Source organism: Aedes albopictus, chromosome 3 (genome assembly GCF_035046485.1).
Source record: "Aedes albopictus strain Foshan chromosome 3, AalbF5, whole genome shotgun sequence".
In the NCBI taxonomy this organism is placed as follows: Eukaryota; Metazoa; Arthropoda; class Insecta; order Diptera; family Culicidae; genus Aedes; species Aedes albopictus.
Window position 1 is genome coordinate 387,244,671 of NC_085138.1, and position 21,787 is coordinate 387,266,457.

Below are 21,787 nucleotides of genomic sequence, written 5' to 3' on the forward strand. Positions count from 1 at the left end.
TACTACAAATCTAGTACTTCACCGATCTGTCCTATTGCCGGAGAAATCCCTTGAACAATTTCTACTGCAGTTTCCTGGGGTAAAATTTGCAATGATTCATGATTGTATCTCTACAGGAATCCTGTAGAGAAAACCGATAACGAATTTTTTAAGCAATTTCTGATGTAATACCTTAAAAACTCTGGAAGAAACTCGACAGAATAGTCCTCGAAGGAATGTCTCTAGAGAATTCCAAAAGCATTTTCTGAAGCAACTATGGAGGAAAAATAGGAGCATGCCTCAAAAAAATCGCTGAAGGATTTCGTAGTGTAATCTTAGAAGGAGCTGCTCTGGGATTTCCTAGATGGATTCCAGTAAGCATTCCTGAAGAAATCACTGCAATGATTCGTGGACGAATCCTTGCGAGTATTTCTGGAAGAATCCTTGGATAAATTCTTAAAGCAATTCTCGAAGGAATAGTTTCTAGAGTAATCTCATGATATAGATAATTTTCTGGTGGAAACCTTGGAGAAATCTGGAACATTTCCTAAAAGAATCATTAGTTAGGATCACAACCATTTCTGTGGTATCGAAAGCTTCTTCACCCAAGTAACATTTTACGTTTTGTTCGACTCTATAAGAGATCTTCATGACCAATTTTATAAAACTCGCAATAAAACTGATTTATACATCAAAACCTCTTGATAACCTCTTTAAGAGCATGTTCCGGCTAAGTGGACCACTCTCGGAGAGGCTGTGCAAACCGCATTAAGAGTAGCAATAAAACCGTTTTAAAACCTAGTTGAAATATTTTTCCATTCTCGAGTGTTGTTTTTTTAACAAAAACTATGACAGCTCAAGATGCAGAGAAGCTTCTTCGATGGCACGTAAAGTTCAGGAGGATACATCATTCGTAAGTAAAAAGCGATCATTTGAAAGTAATATTTTAGTGATTATTGTGTTGCTAGGCTGATTCGCATTCAATTTTACTGTGAATATTGGAGTTGCAGAATCATAAAATTTATGCGCATCGAAGATGGTGAATATTATCATATTGGAATGAAAGAAATCAATTTGTTAATTCAGTAAAACTATCTCGAATCACAATAAAACTCAGCTGAGAGAGTTTATTTATGTGAGCATGTTATGGAAATGGTGGCAAACTATCAATTCATTGCTAATTTGAGCAAAATTGACTATTTTCCATTCACGTTAGCTAATTCTTCAATATGGCGATGATCATAATTGGCGAAAATAAAACGAAAGCAAGTTTACTATTATGATGACCGCAGTGTCGTAGTTTTTGCTTTTCCACCAACAGATGTCGGTACTAATCGAATGGATCGCCATCTGTTGAGAGTTTGAACAGTTTTATTGTGGTCATAATAGTTGCCAGAAGGTTTACATATCGAGAGTTTTGTTTACTCTTAAAATATGGCTTTATCGATATCTTCAAGTATACTATAAAACATTTTATCAATGGTTTTCATATAAATAGTCACAAAACTGCGAGTTTCAATTATTGCTGTAATAAAACCCTAATAAAAAATCAGACAAAACCAATCAGCAATGGAATTGTTACTTGGGTCAAATATCCCTCAAAACGAAATATTGTTTAAAATGGGAAAGATAAAGCTACATGCCAATTTTACGCGCTGGGTCAGCTGTCCAGCTGTTTCCAGCTGTTCGGCGTTACTCCACAATGTTTACAAACGCCAAATTAAAAACTGAACCAGCAATGAATACCTAGTTTAAGAGATAAGAGAGAATTTTAATGGGTTTTGATGTAATTTCAGGTGACTTCAGAGGGTTTTAAAAGGTTTTGGGGGATTCCATGGGACAAATAGGGGTGTTTCAAGAGATTTCAGGGGGGGGGGGTGTTTTCAAATGATGGGTTTCAAAGGTGTCAAGGAATTTCAAGGAGGTTTCAGGGAAGTTTCTAATGGGTTTCAAAGTAACGATACTGGAGATTCCATTCGGTCGCAGAAGGATTTTAGAGGCATTTTTGAGCGGCTCAGTGGGTCTCATGGGGCTTCAGGAATGTTTCAGTAGATTTCAAAGGGGTTTTCAGGGTCATTTCAAGGAATGCCGGGGGTATTAGAGAGGTTAAAAGGCGATTCCGGGATGCTATTTTAAAGATGAACATTTTGATTTCCATTGCACTGACGTGGCTGGAAAACAATCAGATTATGAAATGCACTTCAAGCACAGACAAACAGACATACTACTCAAATCGAAATCATCGCACGATTTAACGGTCATTTTGAAAATATAGTGTGGTTCGGACTGTGCTCGCAAGTGTCATGGAAGCGCTGCTGTGTCACCGTCACCTCTCAATTTTGGAGAAAAATGAACGCGACGCCGATCAATGTTTACATAAAATGACTCAATCATGAACCTTCATTCATGTTTTATGAATGGATGGCGCCTCGGGGGAGTCATCACCTGCAAATTTGTTACATCGAGCCGAGGGAAACAACACCTGCAAATGAATGCTTCGGATTGAGCTAGTGAGATGCCAAACGATGTTTTTGTAGCAATTTTCTTCTAAGTAAAATGTCTGTTTGTGCTTCAAGTGCATAATATGGAGTAGTTTCTGGGATTATCAACTTAGTAAGAACAGAGCAATGGCGTTTGGTTTTCAGGGGCGTTCCATGGAGTCTTAGGCATTTCACAAAGTTTCAGCGTGTTTAAAAGGGTTTCAAAAAGTTTATCGAGTTTCAGGGACGTTTCTAGAGGTTTAGGGGCATTAAAATGGCGTTTCAGGACGTTCTACAAAACTTCAAGGGAATTCCATGGCGTTTCAAATTGGTACCAGAGGCTTTACGGGGTTTTCAAGGAGTTTCAGAGGCTTACAATGGAGTCCCAGAGGAGTTTCTAAAGGATTTCAGAGAAATTTCTTGAGGTTTCAAGGGGCTTAAGGGTGCTTAGGGATGTTTCAGGGGATTTCAGAGAGTTTCCAGGGTCATTTCAAAGCATTTCAGAGGGTATTAAAGGGGTTCAAGGATGGCAGTGATGGCACAAATGTCCCAAATGGAGGATAACTTGCCTCTAGAGCCGGCCTTCTGAAGGTGATACGGGGGCCGTGTTATTTTGACTATCTTCACTCTTTTTTTTCCCAGAAGAAGGTAAGATACACACCGAAACGTAGGACAGTAGATGCGAAAGGCGTTTTAGCTGCTTAATATAGACTGAAAGAGCCGTAAAACAAGCGAAATACTCGTCAATACAGTCGTTAGCAGTCAGTCATATCTTCACTCTCTTTTTAACGATTTGCCTCACAATTTTGTAGGAGAACATTACCATTTCCATCGCATTGCTGTGGCTGAAAACAATCAGAACGTTTCGGAATCTCATAAAGATCTAGGGAGATTTTCAGGGGCACTGGTATAGTAATAATTGGCATACCCGTAATAAAAACTTGCAAGAAAAATGAAGATTCTATCTATATTTTGATCGTTTCCATGCACAGTTTCGGTCTTGAAAAGGAAAGTTTATTCCAAATAACAACATAACTTAAGGCGAAACTGGGAGCATTTCCTCATTTTTTTGGTTTTTGATTTTTCATTAAATAACGAAGCAATATTTTCAAAATCGGTTTTCGTCCACATGTAAGTAGAGCATGGATCAAGGTAGCTTCTGAATTTTTTTTTTTTGTAGTGGAACAAGTTTTCCATTTTTGCAGAAACCATTTTTTAGTGAAATTTCATTCAAAAATGGTTTCTTCAAAAACGAAAAACATTTTCTACCACCAAAAAAACAGGAGATACCATACTCTACATGTTCACGAAAACTGATTTTAAAAATATTGCTTCGTTATTTTATAAAAAACCAAAAACCAAAAAGTGAGGAAATGGATCCAGTTTCGCCTTAAGCTTTAAACTTCAATTCTTGGAGTGTTCTGAATTAAAAAAATAAAGAAAACTTCAATTCTCTTAAAGTTTTTGAATTACTATTGAACACTATTTTAAAAAATAATCTGCCGCTGTTCCAAATCCCTAAATTTGATGCTAAGTATCTGATTTTGAGTTAAAAAGTTATCGGGCCTTAAAGTCAAAATTTTGAGTAATATGAAGAAAAAATGAAGAGAAACAACTCGTAGACTACGAGAATATAGAAAAAAAACAGTTCTCCAAGCTAATCCAAAAAAAAATCAAAAAATGTGTGCAATAATTTTAGGAATCGATCAAAAACTGAGAAAGTTATGACATGCATTCATGTTTTCATTACTCGTAAGTATAACTCAGGTCTCAAACCTCTAAAACTCAATATTTTCGGTTCAAACTCAGAAAATTATCTTTTTACTTGATTCACACTTAATTTTGAATACCGAGTTCGGTAATTTTTTGACGAAAATAGAACAGCTGTATACAGGTATACTGCATTGTTTACCTTTTGTACCAGGTTTTGACAGTTGGTGTACTGAGCTTCAGTAAAATCGATTACTGAAGCTACCGAACTAGTTCTGCTGTTTTATTTTCGTCAAAAAAGTGCTGACAAGGCAATTCAGGATTGAGTGTGTGAACTAAGAACAGCACCAGTAAATTCGAATTTACAACCTTTTTTTTAATAGGCCGCGTTGCCTACCGTCCCTTACGTACAAAGACGTGAAAAAGCTTAATAAAGGTCAAAATATAGAACCTTTAACAGTAACATTAGCATGAATAAGTTGAGTTGACTATATTCGGCTTCATACGTCCTTTTTGCAGAATATGGCCAAATAACCATTATACCAAACGGATTTTATGCAAAACTACTATTATGTCAAACAACTAGTATGCCAAGTGACGTTATGCCAAACGGGGTGGACCCATTATTGACTTACCAGGGTGTCTATTCAGAAGACAAAATTTCATAGGTTTCGCTGAGTTTTCCAGGTTTTTTTCCAGGGGGGATGATTGAAAGTTTATTAAAAAAAATAGCTCAAACTTCATAAAATTTCTACACTTCCAAGAAATTCCATCAAATCGTTAAATTATTACAAATCTTTTTACTAAAACTCCTTCGAATATAACACAAGAATCGGTTTTGGAATACCATGCGAGCACCATATTATAGACAGCTCCATATTCTGAATAGTCGGCTAACGCAAAATAGATTTTCCTTCTATGAAGCATATATTGAATCGAGAGTTGAGGTGTTAATTTTATTATTCCCCTCTATTATCAATCGTTACAAAACATATCGTTTTTGACTCAACTGCGATCGTAGAGAATGTGTTTGTACATAGTAAGTAACACTATGTGTTCAGAATTAGGACCACGGCTTCTAATGGTGTCCATAATTAGGAACACGTCGTCCACAAACAAAAATATGTCTAGATCAGGGACTGGAAGTTATTATGAGATTTAATTTGTTTTATACATTTAGCAAGAAAACAAACACACTTAATGGTAATGTGAAGCATGCTCTCTAGCAACAAGAACTTCTATTTATTTCAGTGCTTGTTGTTAGATTCCCTTAACCGTTCAGAATATGGGTACAGCACGGTATTTCAAGATTTATCCCAGTTTTTTGATTTATTGAAAGAAATTGCTTTGACATTTCCATCCTTTTTTAAGAAATGATATCCAAAAGCTCTAAACTATCGAGAAAAAATATTAAGGAGCCTAATCAGTAACGAATCATTTAGATATCTCTATGATTCTTCCTTAAATTCTTTCTAGGATTCCTACTGCGATTTCTACCACAATTCTCCTTTTCGTTTGCAGTTTTTTACACAATTCATCCTACAGTTCTTCAATTAGTCTAGTGGTTAAGGCTATGGATCGCCAATCCGGAGACGGCGGGTTCGATTCCCGTTCCGGTCGGGAACATTTCCTCGACTCCCTGGGCATAATGTATCATTGTACTTGCTTCACAATATACAAATACATGCAATGGCAGGCAAAGAAAGCCCTTCAATGAATATCTGTAGAAGTGCTCAAAGAACACAAGTTGAAGCGAAGCAGGCCAAGTTCCAGTGGGAACGTAAAGCCATAAAGAAGAAGATCATTTAGTTCTTCCTTGGAATTTCATCCGGAGGTTTTCGCGATTCATTTTCCCTGGATTCCTCCCGAAGATTTTTGCAAAGTTTCTTCAGAAATTTTGTCTTAGTGAATTTTCAGAATTGCTTTCCAACAGTTTCTCTCGATTTTTTTTTCGTGAAATTTTTGCAGAAGTTCTTCGCTAATAATTCTCTGCAGTTTTTGCAACATTTATCCTGAATCATTTTCACTATTGCTCCGGGAATTTCTCACAAGAGATTCCCGGATTGAAGAGAATGCCACAAGAAGACATTATTCCGAAATAAACTCTTTCAAAATTCCTGCAAGAACTTCAAGAGCAATCCCAAAAGGATCATCCATAATCTCTGCAAATAATCCCGAGCAAATCTGTAAAAATCTGTACATAATCTGAGGTGGAACACTGGAAATCCGGTTAACAACAACGAAGAAAAGTCTAGGAAAGCTGTGAAAGAAATCCCGGATAGAACTTCATGATAAGTTACTTCTTCAAGTATCAGCAATAGCCAGTAAAATCCTCGAAGGCACTCCGGAAAAAAAAATTAAGATAAAGTTCGGAGCAAATTCAGGAATAAAAAACTGGGAGACACATCCCAGGACCAACACCTAAAGGAATCCTCTGAAAGAAGTCCCGCGAGACACACTTAGAGCAATCTCAGATGAGACTTCAGAAAAATCCCACGAGAACCTTTAGAAAATAACGCAGGTACAACTTCTGTAGAATCCAGGGAGAAACTCTAGAAGAAAGCTCACGGAAGTTTCTTGACAAGATTACTTGGGAAACTTCGGATGATATCTCGAGAGGAACTCCTGCTGAAAGTTCTTGAAAAGCTCTTAAAGAAATTCTTGAAGGAGCTTTTGTTTGAATCCCAGGAATAACTCCTGCAGCAGCCTTGGGAGAAATCCCATGAAGATCTCCTGGGGAAAACTCAACTGGAAGGAATCGCGGACAAGAGAAACTCTAGGAGAATTTCCGTGACAACATCTGTGATATATCCAGAGTTATATTCTTCAGGAGATCTCGGGATAAACCCTGGTATAAATCTCACGAGAATGTCTTTGAGCAAGACTCGGGAGAAACTCCGGCAAAATCCCACGAAATACTTTGGGAGAAATACTGGAAGAATCTCTGGAGGAAATTCTGTAGGGTCCCGGAGAAATTGGTCGCAATTCAGGTATCGTGGAAGATTCTCAAGGAAGAATCCCGAAAATAATTGCTCATTCGATCAAATGTTATATGTCATTTTACAACACAAATGATTTTCAATCAATTGTTCGTTCGACCAAAAGTCATAGATTCTCACCTCAAAAGTGCTGTCCTTATTGAATTATTGCATATTGTTCATCTATTTTAGTTTGCACAGACTAAGCAAAAATTAGTGACCCTAGTCAGCAACCCTGACTCGTACGAATATTGTAAGGATTCATGTCGTTTTCTTAACCTCTTTTTTAATATGTTCAATTGAATACCTACATTCTCAGCAAACCGTAGAAACAGAAACTGAAACACATAAAAAGTAAAGCAACGCTCAATCGACCACCCTTACTTATTTGACTTCTTGATTTTAGTGTGTTTCCCTCACCAACAATGTTTTCTCCTTTTCAAGGATGATTCATCCTGAAAGGAGGAAACGCAAAACGTCTTGATTGTGAGTGGAAAGCGAATGCTAGTCTCCCCCCACTTCCTTACGTTCGTGTGTAGGCACCCGTAGTACTTTCATGTTATATCAATAGGTAGATTCATATGTTTTCTGTGTTTTTTTTGCGTTTGAACTTTTCTAACATGTAGTTTCGAACCAATCGACCAACTTTGGGGGGAAGTGTCGTCGTCCGTATTTGATGTCAACCTATGGTTATGACGGGTGAAAATTTCACTTTCAATCGAACCATTAATCTACCATCCTTTTATCCCTTTTAGAAATGCATTGGTTCAAAGCAATTGGGAATAGTCACAGTTGTACAATCTAGCACCCGCTGTCTTCAAACATAAATAAAAAATGAATGCCAGGACTCGATTTTCCTAGTGCGCTCCTGGAATTTAGTCTGAGTCACAGTCAGGAGTGTGGCTTTCTGCTCCCGACTGTGACACGTCATACATTTCTTTGCTGTTAAAAACTGAAGGAAAAAATCCTAACGGACTTGAAATGAAATCGAAGAAAGAGGGGGTGGCTCCAAAGTTTATAACGAACGATGTGCGTGGATTACAAAAATAGGAATTTGATTCATAGTTCAACAGTCGCTGCAGAGTATATATCTTAGTCGTTTTAACGTTTTTGCAATAATGTGAATTTGAAAACCGTTTTCGACAAAACTGTAGCTAATACGTTTACTACAATATGTATGTATAAAACTTGTTCTGGATGTTTCCAACAATCATTAACAAACAATCCATTAACCATAGAATGATTGCGCTTTAGTATTTTGTACAACAGGAAGAAACTAAAAACTCGCTTTTTGTCCTGAGCATTTGGGCGGTGCTGGCGGTGGTGCCCAATCACGCGACTGACGGAAGGTAAAGTACTAGCTGTCTCCCCTTTACATGCTGCCTCATATCCCTATGCAAAAACAGTTTTTCGTCGTATACTTACAGCATTGTCCGGATGGAAAATATAACTAGCAGGTGAATTATCAACAATAACTATCTTTTGTAAATCTCTCCCTAGTTTGTTCAGATCCTTCACATAGTTGCCCATGTGATAGACGCACGATTCCCGAAATAATCGCGCCCGGAACACGTTCCACCTGCAATTGCAATTCAATTTCATACGTGATTAGCCACATCATCGTTTATCATCGTCATCATCTCGTATCTCGTAAAATGGTTGGTGGTTACACTTACTTATCCAGCAGGTCCGCCACCGGGTCGGCGTACTTGGCCAGCGACGCCGTAAACAGCACACATTCGTACAGCTCGCCCATCTTTTTCAGGAACTCGTCGACGTGCGGTCGCTTCAGGACGTACACCTGGTGCACGGTTCCGTCTATCTCAACTGGCACTATGAAATCGGCGTTTGGAATTGGCTGCAATTAGAGAGAGAGATGGATGAGAAGGCAACCATTAGTAAGTTTCATTTTCATTTTCATTTTTCATTTTGCAGCATTTGGTGGGGCAATGAGAGCGCAAGTCAGTCCAAAGCCGATGATAAGGAGGAGTAATGGCTGAATAGTCTTTGCTGACCACATAAACGCCATGGGATAGGAAAAGGGTATTTTGGTGTGGGATTAGGGTGTTGGTGCAGACTTGACGATATCAATGCTATTCAGATGCAAAATAACTTTAAGGCTCAATAGTGAATCGCATACCTTCCAAAACCAAAAAACAATAATCCACAAAATACCAAGCAAGTCATAGAAAGAAAAAGCGCCCGATTGTTTATTTTGTCAATTATAACAAACGGAAACTTCTACCCTCTCCGACTCGCCAGTCACCCCGGAAAAAATGTCCCTTCAGTTCTGGAAAATATATTATCCCCAATTAAGCCTTTAATCGAATTGTCCGCGTGGTCTTGTAGTACCCCTGCTAGGTAAGAATCAGTCATTGCCATACATATTAAATGCTAGACATGACCCCATGGATAGCATTTGCATATGTAAAAGCTTTGCTGATGTGACTTCCCTATTAGGCAATTCTCTCATCTCATGTTTGTCTTCAAAACCTTATCAAGCTTAGAAAATTGAAGTTGATAAACAATACATTACAAGGTTCGAATTCCCATAGAACGAGATCATTCATTCGCACTACAACACCATAGGAGATAATACCACATTGGCTGATTACAGTACGAATGTGAAAAATCTCCCTTTTCCCCCTATCCGCAACCCGGGGACGCGCCCTGTTGGATTTCGAAAGCCTCGGAGAATATTACAAACCTTCAATGGCATTCCCATAAACTAACCCACATTGCCCATTCAGGGGTCTGACTGGGCCTATTACCCTCCCTCAGTTTGTAATATTCTCTCCAACTTGGAATTATATTTTCCCGGCACATAAATGACTTCGACAAATGTTCGATATACTATGCAGCGTCATGATCAGTATAACTATATCAGATGACTTGGAGATCTGATTCTTACAGAATTGTTTGCCATTGATTATACATTCAGCTATTCTAATCATTACTGCAAAGGCCATCGACCACATGCCTGAAATCAAAGCTTCTTGGAAGATATAATCCAAGCCCAGGGAGAAGGCAACCATTAGTAAGTTAGAAGGATATTATGTTGGTTCTTGCGGGTGTGCCGTGTGTTTGCGAGTCTAGACGGGGAGGAGAGATTTATACCGCCTGCCTGCCTGCCTAGAGGCGTATGGAGATTTTCCACGTGGGGATGGTAATCGTGTACAAAAAGCACACCCAGAAGACGAACGACCTACGGAAGTCGGTAGAATTCGCAGCGACGACGACGACGACGTCGGTGACGAAGGATAATTGCATTAGGCAATTATGATGACATATTGTTTTCTGGTTACGGGTTACTAGAGGTCTAGTGGCGCGTTATGTCGTCGATGTGTCGACAGTAACTGTTGCATCTTTTGCTTCAGTGCCAATTATATTGCTGATGGAGAGACAGTAGCAGTGACTGAATCGGGTTTAAATCAGTACTGGTTATGCAGAGAAAAATATGACAAAGAACTTATTCAATATAAGCCTTAAACTCATAACACCCGGTGTTCTGGTCATCGAGTTTTTGAATAATAACCCTGGAAATTCTTATGAATAAGCGGTACAGCAAACCGTATTAAGCATTTAAATTGCTTGCTGTCCAAAATAAGCAGTTCGAATGCATAGCTGCATTGAATCAGCATAAGCTGTGCTACTCAAAAGCTTTTGGCTTTTAATAAGCATTTCAACTGCTTTACTGACTGCTTTCACTTGAGAGTATCCATAATGCTATTAAGGTCTCAGCTATTAAGCCCTCCTAGGACGTTAGGATGTTCGCACCACGATAGCGTAGTGCACGTTCAGCGTGCCTGTATGGGTCATATTGACCCCAACACTTTACTAGGGTTAACTCTTGAAGCTCTTAAAATGCTAAGAGGAAAGAGTATGGATATTGGTTTGACAGCACCTGCTGTCTTTCTCCCTGTCTTACAGGATCAATGACTCTGTTGACAAATTTGTACATCTGAGTTGATCATTCGTTTTTCCCGTACTCATACAAAACTTATACTTTCCTAAACTCGCAGTAGCAGCCCTTGTCTTCTTGATCCTTGCATCCTGTTGACGTTGATGGTAAGACCTGCCATCGTACCCTTGCATCCTGTTGACGTTGATGGTAAGACCTGCCATCGTACCCCGGCTGTTGAGTCCGGCTCGTCACATTACACCTTCCAGAGTGATGTTGAAGAGTGGGCATGCGAGTGCGTCACCTTGTCGCAGTCTTCGGCGAGATTCGGATGAACTATCCAGTCACCCGAAACCTTTACCTAGTATTGCACACCGTCCATCGTTGCTTCAACCCTAGTCAATTTGACCCAGACAAGCATACATGAATCTCCAGATAGCCTAGTGGTTAAGGCTATGGATCGCCAATCCGGAAACGGCGGGTTTGATTGGTCGGTGTATCATTGAACTTGTCTCACAATATACAAATTCTTGCAATGGCAGGCAAAGAAAGCCCTTCAATCAATAACTGTGGAAATGCTCAAAAAACACTAAGTTGAAGCGAGGCAGACCAAGTCCCAGTGGGGACGTCGAGCCATAAAGAAGAAGAAGAAGAAGAAGAAGAAGAAGAATAAGAAGAAGAAGAAGAAGAAGAAGAAGAAGAAGAAGAAGAAGAAGAAGAAGAAGAAGCATACTGAACGTGTACTAAGCCATCGGCTGTTCGGGCTGGAAAGAAGTTGATCATCATAGGCGCCAACTTAAGGAGGGGCAAGCGTAGGTTTGCCCCCCCCCCCCAATATTTGATTTTTTTTTAATTTTCCCATACACAATATCCGAAAAAACAGGCTTTGCCCCCCCCAATAGTTTGACCAAGTTGGCGCGTCTGTTGATCATCAATGTTAATTTCTTTTCCCGATCAGCCTAGATAGCCGTGTAGTGGCGGTAGCAGTTCCTTGCATTGCTTCTGCATATTTTCCGGGAGACGTTGATGATGTGCCTCCATCTTTGGTTGTAAGTTTTGTTAATTATTGCAAAAATAATAAACGCCCAATTTGTAATAGGGTGCGATGCAAATGCCCATCATACCATATGGAGCAGTACAGATATTAATAAAAGAGGTGAGGATCTCCTGAATTACATTTCGTCTAATAACATAGACATATGCAATAAAGGGAATTCTCCAACTTTTGTTAATGCTATTCGACAGGAAGTTTTAGATCTTACGCTTTGTAGCTATCTGTTATCAGATAAGATCGTGAACTGGCATGTTTCTGGGGAGGAATCATTAGCTCATATGAATAAAGCTGAGTAAATACTCTTTACTCAGATCTCTGTGAAGATTCACAGAGATTTGCTCCACGGCTTCACATAGATTTAGTAAAGAGTATTTACTCAACTTTATTCATATGGCCTATTGTCAGATCACAAACATATCAAGTTCGATTATAAATCCGTATCAAATTTAATTGAAAGCTATAGAAACCCAAAGAAAACTAACTGGGACCTCTACGGCTTTTATTTAATGAATGGAAATTGATATAACGGTCAGCAGATCTTGTCTGTTTCACAGTTGGAAAATGCCTCTGATGAGATTATTGTTAAAATGATTTCATCATAACATGATAGCTGCCCAATCCGACAGAGGTCATGAAACAGGGATGTCCCTTGGTGGAATGATAAGCTGGCAGATCTGAGGGAGAAATCTAGACGGTTGTTCAATAGAGTAAAAGTTACATCTGATTGAGTATAAACAATCCCTTACAGAATACAACAGAGAATTGAGACTAGCCAAACGGAAGGACTGGAGACGGGTATGTGAAGACATCAATAACGCTCCTACGGCTGCAAGGCTTCATAAAGTCCTTTCGAAAGACCATTCAAATGGTCTTGGAAGTCTTAAAAAAGAAGATGGCAGTTTTACTGTTGATTCTTCTGAAACATTGGAAGTAATGATGAGAACTCACTTCCCAGGATCGATTCCTTATTCGGATGAAGAACAGGACTCGGATAAGGCAAGACATGCGTGGTCGACCAATGCCTATCAAAAAGCTTGTGAAGTCTTCACACCGTCGAGGGTCGAATGGGCATTGAGTTCTTTTCAACCTTTCAAATCTGCCGGGAAAGATGGAATTTTCCCAGCTTTACTTCAACATGGAAAAGATGCGATTTGTCCGCTCTTATGCGAGGTATGCACTTCAAACGGAATCGCTCAAGTAATTTTCGTTCAGTGCATTATTTTTCCGTGACCGGAATGGTCAAGAAATTTAACACAGCAAGCCCCATTGGATTTGACGTTTCGTTTCAGCTCCGTACTAGGATCCGGAATAAAGCAACGCTTTCTTATTTCTTGAGCGATTCCTTGCCTGAATTTTCCACGCACCGAGATAGGCCAAGAAATTTCTTGCGATCTGCGTACTACCCATTAACCGAAATATTCAGAGCCAGTATTAAATACTTTAGCTTACATACCTGAAGGAGCCATTCGACTGTTTGCTATGATGACAAATATTTGGCCAAACAAGCCCAACATATGACCAACTCAACGTGAATCATGGCAACCTTGGATAAATGTCGGGCTTTAATGGCAAATATTTGTCATAACGACAAACAGTCTAATGGCACCTTAAGGCGTGGCGGAAGGTTCGTGTTGTTTTTATCCCAAAAGCTGGCAAACGGGACAAAACAACTTCAAAAGCCTTCAGACCCGTAAGTCTTTCTTGTGTTCTGTTAAAGACCATGGAGCTACAGTCGCTAGTCAACAAAATTGAGAAATCGTTTCAAGCCAAGAAAATAGCCGTGGTTGCTTTTCTCGACATTGAAGGAGCATTCGATAACGCATCCTACAGCTCAATGCGTTCTGCAATGAAAGCAAGGGGCTTGGATAAATGCATTATTGAATGGATAATATCGATGCTTAGAGATCGAGAGATCTCTTCCGTTCTTGGAGGTGCGCAACTATCAGTAAGATCTGTGAAGGGCTGTCCTCAAGGAGGAGTACTATCGCCCTTATTGTGGTGTTTGGTAGTGGACGAACTCCTTAAAAAACTCATCAATCAAGGCTTTGAGGTTATTGGATACGCAGATGATGTAGCTATTATGATACGTGGAAAATATGACGACACGATATCTAGCCGGCTACAATCTGCGTTGAATGTTACCATCAAATGGTGCCGAGAGGAGGGATTAAACGTAAACCCTTCAAAAACTATAATTGTACCTTTTACTAGAAGGTTAAAAATAAATCTTACTGAACCTTCTTTAGATGGAGTTCAAATTCAGTTCTCAGAAGAAGTTAAACATCTTGGGGTAACTTTGGACAAAAGACTGAATTGGAATTCTCATTTAAACAAAGTTTTATTTAACCAAGGGTACCAATGCCCTTTGGGTTTGCAGCAAAGCCTTAGGAAAAACCAAGGGTCTTAGACCTAACATGATTCACTGAATCTATGCTGCAATAGTCCGGCCTAAGATTATTTATGCTTCACTTGTTTGGTGGCCCAAAACAGATGAGGTAACCTTTCAAAAGAAGCTAAGTAAGCTTCAAAGACTTGCTTGTATATCTATGACAGGAGCAATTGAAAAGCACTCCATCAGTTGCTTTGGATGCAATATGCAATTTACTGCCATTGCATCAATTTGTTAAACTACTAGCGGCAAAAAGTGCCCTTCAGTTTATAAATTACAATAAAGTCCTAGACGGGGATCTTGTTGGACATTTGAGAATCATCAAAGACTTCAAATTAAACATGGACATAAAAACAGTAGAAGATTGGATGATAACGAAGACCAACTATGATGTTCCCTTCAAAGTGGTAAAACCATGTCGCTATGTTTGGGATGCTGGTGGGCCAAATTTACGTCCAGGTTCTATTGTATTTTATACTGATGGGTCCAAGATGGGAGAAAATACTGGAGCTGATGTTTTTGGCCCCGGTATCAGTAAGGCTATACCAATGGGATGCAGTCCCACTGTGTTTCAAGCGTAAGTTCAAGCCATTCTAGAGTGTGCCAACATTTGTCTGAAAAGAAATTATAGGTTTGCCAAGATCTGTATTTTTTCGGACAGTCACTTGTCAATCAAAGCTAGTGTGGGAATGCATTATTTCTCTGAAGCAATTGGCCAATAGGAACGAGGTAACTTTATACTGGGTGCCCGGTCATTGTGGAATTCTGGGAAATGAAAACGCCGACAATTTAGCTACAGAGTGCGGCATCAAGCTTTGTAGGCCCTGAACCTTTCTGTGGAGTTCCTGAGTGTGCTCTTCGGATGAAACTAAAAACATGGGAAATGTCCACGGTAGAATCTAATTGGAATGCCACGGATACATCCAAGCAAGCAAAAAGGTTCATACAACCCAGTGCAGAAAAAGCCAGGTCCATACTGAATCTAAACAAAAGAGATCTCAGGGTAATTACTGGTCTGATGACTGGCCACTGCCCGAGTAAATATCATCTAACAAGGGAAGGTTACGATGGTGTCCCCCGGGGATTTCAACCGGACTATCTTTGTTGCATTCTACTTGTGGAAATATGAATAAATCCAAAGCCTTTCGGGTGATGGACCAGTGATGTAGTCAGGAGGGGCCCTCAAAGGGGCAAATTATGCAAAATATAACATTGTTGAAAATGCTCAAACGTCATCAAAATGCTAATTTGACAATGCATTATAGTAGAAACAGACAGAATATGCATGAAAACATGATTTCGTATCAAATAGGCGTTGCCAGGGTATGAACCAGTTGAAGTTATTTTAATAAAAATGCATCACCTTGTTTATCACCCATCGCACCCAGGCAACGCCTATGGTAAATTATTTTTATTACGAAAACGTGTATTTATGCATATTCTGTCTGTTTCTACTGTAATACATTTTGAAATTTGCATTTTGATGACGTTTGAGCATTTTCAATAATGTTATATTTTGCATAATTTGTCCCTTTGAGGGCCCCTCCTGACTACACCACTGACCCATCACCCGAAAGGTTTTGGATTTATTCATATTTCCACAAGTAGAATACAACAAAAATAGTCCGGTTGAAATCCCCGGGGGACACCATCGTAACCTTCCCTTGTAAGTAAGATTGGAAAAATCCAATCCTCCGAGTGTCGTTTCTGTCAAACGGAAAACGAAACTGCCGAGCATTTACTCTGCAACTGCGGAGTGCTGTACCATCACAGATTGGCGATATTTGGTAAAGGGTTTCTAGAGCCCTTGGAAATTTGGAGAAGTAATCCCAACAGGGTAATACACTTTATAAAACGAGTTGTGCCTAGTTGGGATCAGGTGTTACACCAACCATTGTCCATCACAGCTCAATTGTGAGAGGATACTTGACTAGCACCAAATTAAATATGGGTCATACCACAATATTCCTAAATAATGGACGCAGTGGTTAAAAGGCTCTACAGATGAGGAAAAAAAATGCCAGCGTGGTGCGATAATCCTAACATCTTAGGAGGGTTAATCAGTGTAGTCAACTTCCCAGGGAAGCCATTTTCGTCCATGATTTTCTATAGCTCTGTGCGGTCATTATTGTTGTATGCTACTTTAAAGTCGATGAACAAGTGATGCGTTGGGACCTGGTAATCACGGCATTTTTGGAGGATTTGCCTTACGGTGAAGATCTGGTTCGTTGTCACCGGCCGTCCATGAAGCCGGCTTGATAACTTCCCAAGAACTCCTTCGTTTTAGGTGACAGAAGACGGAAGGTGATGTGCGATAGCATTTTGTAGGCGGCATTCAAAATGGTGATCGCTCTGAAGTTCTTACATTCCAAATTGTTGCCTTTCTTGTGATTGGGGCAGATTACCCCTTCCTTCGACTCCTCCGGTAGCTGTTCGGCTTCTCAGATCCTGACTACGAACCGGTGCAGACAGGTGGTCAATTTTGATGAATCCAGCTACGATACCATCCGTTCCAGCTGCTTTGTTGATTTTGAGCTGATGAATGGCATCCTTAATCGAAGTGCTGTTTCCACCTTTCGATCACCTCACGTCCGTCCGTCAGGAGGCTCCCGTCCTTATCCCTGAAAATTTCGGCTTGCGACACGAAGCCTTTGCAGGATGCGTTGAGCTTCTGTGTTTTGTGAACGGCACAGCAGTCCCATTTCGGAAGAGGCGGGTCTGCTGCTTCCGCTTCTGTCTATATCGCTCCAGGTTCTGTCGGGTTCCATGCTGCAGCATTACCACCCGCGCTGCGTTCTTCTCCTTCAAAACCATTCTGCACTGCTTGTCGAATCATTCATTCCGTCGACTCCTTTCCACGTACCCAATGGTGCTATCGGCAGCATCTTTGATGGCTGCTTTTACTGTTCTCCAGCAGTCCTCTAGAGGGACCACATAGAGAATGCCCTCGTTTGGTAACGCTGCCTTGAGATTCTACGCGTATGCTAAGGTGGCATCCGATTGCTTCAGTCGCTCTAGGATCTAGGTTGTACCGTGGCGGTCGCCGGTACCGTACATTGTTGATGAAGCAAAGTTTTGGGCGCAGTTTGACCATCACCAGATAGTGGTCGGAGACGAAGTCAACGCCACGAAAGATCCAGACGTAGGGTAAGTGTACCAATTATGGCTATAGTACTAATTATTCGCCATAGTTGATTTCCACCCTTTAACGATGTAAATCAGTGGTGCTCATCGTGCGGCCCTCCAAGCCTTAAGATGCGGCCCGCGGAGTACTTTGGAACGAATCGAAATTTTTGAACGATTGTTTGAAATAATTCGTTAAATTTATTAAGAAATCAAACAAACAAATAAAAAATTGCTGATCAATTTTCACAGTGTTGAACACAAATTAAATGATAAATAAACAAAAAGAACAATCCGTTCTGGTAAGATTCGAAATCGCAACTCCGAAATATTTCGGCATTTCAGCTAAGTCACGAAGCCAGCTTTTACTTACACTGAAGTTTTTTTTACGCGGTTTTTTTTTACGCGGTTTTTTTACGCGGTTTTTTTTATGCGGTTCGTCCTAAAAAAAAACCGCGTTATTTCAAGACCCGTCGTAAAAAAAAACCGCGTTATTTCAAAAACCGTCGTAAAAAAAATCCGCGTTTTTTCAAAAACACGCGTAAAATAGTCAGAACCACATCTAACGTGACTTGACTTTTTTTACGACGTTTTTTGAAATAACGCGGTTTTTTTTACGACGGGTCTTGAAATAACGCGGTTTTTTTTTACGACGGGTCTTGAAATAACGCGGTTTTTTTTTACGCGGGACCATTACCGTCGTAAAAAAAAACTTCAGTGTATTTAGGTATAAGTGGTACGAATCAAATGAAAGTTTGTTAAAAATGTAATCTTGAATCATTTAAAAATTAGTTGCAGTTTTTAAGCGCAGCCAATGCAACGCTGAGCAAATATTTCACATTTCGCCTTTCCGAAGAACATAAAAACACAAAGCACGAAGTTTTTGACAAAATTCTCAACAAATCTAAACTTGGTTGCCAATATTGTTTATTTTTCACTGTTTGTTTAAATTTCTATTATAAGACTCACACATTTTTCGAAACAAAACTTGCGAATCCAATTTGAATTGTCCAAGCGAAACTCCAGAACGAGAGATTCATAAAGCGTTTCCTGTGTCCTTTTGGAGAAACTATTTGATACATTTTTGGAGAAACTCCAGGAAACATTATTGGAGAAAAATTTTAAGCAACTCTAAGCGAAATATATGGCGAAACTCAAATCATCCTGGAGAAAATAAACCTGAAGAAACTCAATGAGAAAGTTGTGGCGATACTGCATGGAAATTATAGGAGCATCTCTAGAAAAATGTTCTGGTGCCACTCTAACAGAAATTTCTTAAACAACTTTAGAATAAATTCCTCGAGCAACAAAAAGAGAATTTTCAGGAGTAACTACAAACAAGATTCCAGGACCAACTGCATCAAGACACAAAAGATTCCTAGAACGCCTGAGCAAAATTTGAACAATAAATTTGAAGCAACTTTAGAAGATAATGTTAAAAAAACTTCCGGAAACAATTGTTAAAAATCAAATTTTTGAAGAAATTTAATGATGAAGTATTTCATCAACTTTAGAAGAGACTTATGGAAAGAATTTACTAAAATCTTCAAGAAACTCCTGGAAAATTTTCGAAATAATCAGGAAGCTATTCTTGGAAACGATTAATGAGGAATTCCTGAAGTAACTTCAGGGCAGTTCCAAAGGCAAATCTAAAGGAGTTCTTGGAGGTGTTCCAAGAGAATTCTAGAAAAACTAAAAGAAACTTCAAGAAATTTCTCGAAAACCTTCTGGAGCAACTCCACAAGAAATTTCAGGAGAAAATCCAGCAAACCTTTTGAGAGCGATTCAAAAGAAATTTTTGTAAAAGCTGCTTGACAATTTCTTGAAGTGGCTTCAAGGCAACTTCTAAATTGTTTGATTGAATTTCAATTTGAAGCTCAAACGTTTTTCTCAACCAAAGTTATAAATCTAAATTGAACTCCACTAAGGGCAATAGATTATAAAGTTTGACCTTTACACAAGTTCTGAACAGTTCAGATTTTTAATAAATATGCTTTAGAATTGTGCTTTTTGTTGTTTTTGTGCATCGATGTTTTATGCGGCCCGCAGGTCGATCCCGAATTGCAAATTTGGCCCGCGGTATCCTCCAGCCTGAGCACCACTGATGTAAATCAACAATAAAAAAAATGTGAACAACAGATCACGTTCACAAAAGATGATTGCACTCATTTAAACTCCACATTTTGTTCAAATTATAGTAGAAATAAATCATTTTCCTTAAAATTTCGGTTTCCTTGCACCCTTTTTCGCCATAGTGTACCAATTATGACTAACTCCATAAGAAATGCATGCAAATGGTGCGAAAAGGAACCGAAGTTAAAAAATGTAGCCATAACTGCTACAGGGTTCCTATCATTGGCACACGATGTAATAAATACTAAAAGTAGTTTTGGCTCCGTTTCTATATTTTTCCTGTAAAGTATGGAAACTAAACTATCTTTTAACATATTGATGACATTCGTTGGTCTTCTTGTTATTTTTGTACAAATAGTTTTCCTTATGTAGTGCCATAATTGGTACAGTTACCCTAGATGATGTTGAAGAATTGCGGTCCGTCAATCAGAACATGGTCGATTTGCGATTTCATCTGCTGTGGTTATCTCCAGGTGTAACGATAGGGGAGGCTGTGTTTGAAAAAGGTGCTACGTATGGCCATATTTTTGGAGGCGGCGAAAACAATGAGGCGTAGCGTAGACTGTTTTCGTTCGTCAGCTTTTGGGCGCTGAACTTTTCAATTCAATTCCTCTTCCTCCAGGCCTCGCCTAACCGAGCGTTTTGGTCTCCTATGATGATCTTGACGTCGTGGTTTGGGCAGCGGTCGTACTCGTATTTCAACTGCGCGTAAAATGCATCTTTGTCAACATCAGCGCTCCCGGAGTGTGGGCTGTACGTGTACGTTTATTATGCTGAAGTTGAAAAAAGAGGTATTGGAAACCGATCTAAACGTTAAACACTGAACGCGTTACATCTTTAAAATATCGATTGCGCAATACGCAACAATGTGATAGCTGAGTCGGCAGTGACCAGTCGATGCTTTGACCAGCATGCTACAATTCTGCTTAGACAAATTAATTAGATACTTCACCGACCCTAGAGACGGCTCAGTTCAATATAATTTTGTTTGACGACATGACTCCAAACTATTACAGTATTGTTTGTGCTGAGTGGCAGCCCAGGTGTTAATCTGAAGCTTTACCCAAGACTTCGATAGGAAAAATATAAATAGGATAAAATATAGGAAAAGCTGGCTCAGGGCCAATGAAGCCATGTGATGCTCCAGAGGCGTTCCACGGAGTCATGTCAGTCGATCCTGAGCGACCATTTCAAAAATATCTGAAACTTTGCACAGTTTTTCAATTTCATCTAAATCGCCATTTTTCGATATCAAATTTTTATTTTGAATCACGACTAACTTTTCAAAAGGGTGTATGCGAAAATAGTTCAAAAATATTCTAAAAGCTGCACAGCAAAAACGGATTGTTCGATTGTTATGAATTTTTCATCAAAGTTAGATAACTAAATGATGATTCCTAACAAAATATACACTGTGAAAAATTTCTTTTTTTACTTTAAAAAAATATGATCTTTGTCACAAAAACTCAAATATCTCAAAACCCTATCTTTTTACCAACGTCAATTTTTTAGGAAAAATGGCCCATTATATCAGCTATCTACCATAAAATTTTGGTGATGGTAAACTGATAAACAAAAAAGTTATAACATTTCAAACATTTCACAGTTTTTACATTTAGTAACAAAAAAAAATTTTTTTTCTGTGTAAATTATTTCGAGAATTATATGTTGATGCTGATTTTATTGTAAAGGCTACCGCCTGAATTAAACAAGTTGTTTTCATGATATTTTTGTTTGATTATTCATAATTACTATAGTATCTATTTGAAACTTAGACGCGATCCAGTGTTGTGATCAAAAATATTGAGAGTGTCATACTTTTTATTGTACGTGACTGGTGAAAAGTTACCTTGATAGCGTTGAAAAGCTGTTGATCATAAGAAAAATGGAATTAAACTTATTTTTAAGACGAAAGCTGCATAATAAAAGTTTTATATATTCGCGTATACGTCTAGTTGATCTGCAAAAAAATTACCTCTTAGAGAACAGACTTTATGATCGGAAGAATGCGAGTAACTTCAACAACAACAAATGCATGAG

General features: G+C 39.0%; 2 protein-coding genes across 5 annotated transcripts in view; one reads left to right on the forward strand and one right to left on the reverse strand.

Annotated features, from left to right (window-relative positions):
* Window positions 1-21,787, forward strand: part of LOC109400976 (alsin homolog) — a 125,984-nt gene that overhangs the window by 62,901 nt on the left and 41,296 nt on the right. The gene's annotated exons all lie outside the window — the stretch shown is intronic.
* The window catches only part of LOC109399656 (phosphatase Herzog), a 335,043-nt gene that overhangs the window by 6,294 nt on the left and 306,962 nt on the right, over window positions 1-21,787 (reverse strand). For all 3 annotated transcript variants that reach the window (XM_062855920.1, XM_062855921.1, XM_062855919.1), the window contains 2 exons: window positions 8,824-9,005; window positions 8,573-8,726 (listed from right to left, as the gene is read on the reverse strand). In XM_062855920.1, the coding sequence (XP_062711904.1) occupies window positions 8,573-8,726; window positions 8,824-9,005 (336 nt within the window). The remainder of the gene's footprint in view (window positions 1-8,572; window positions 8,727-8,823; window positions 9,006-21,787) is intronic.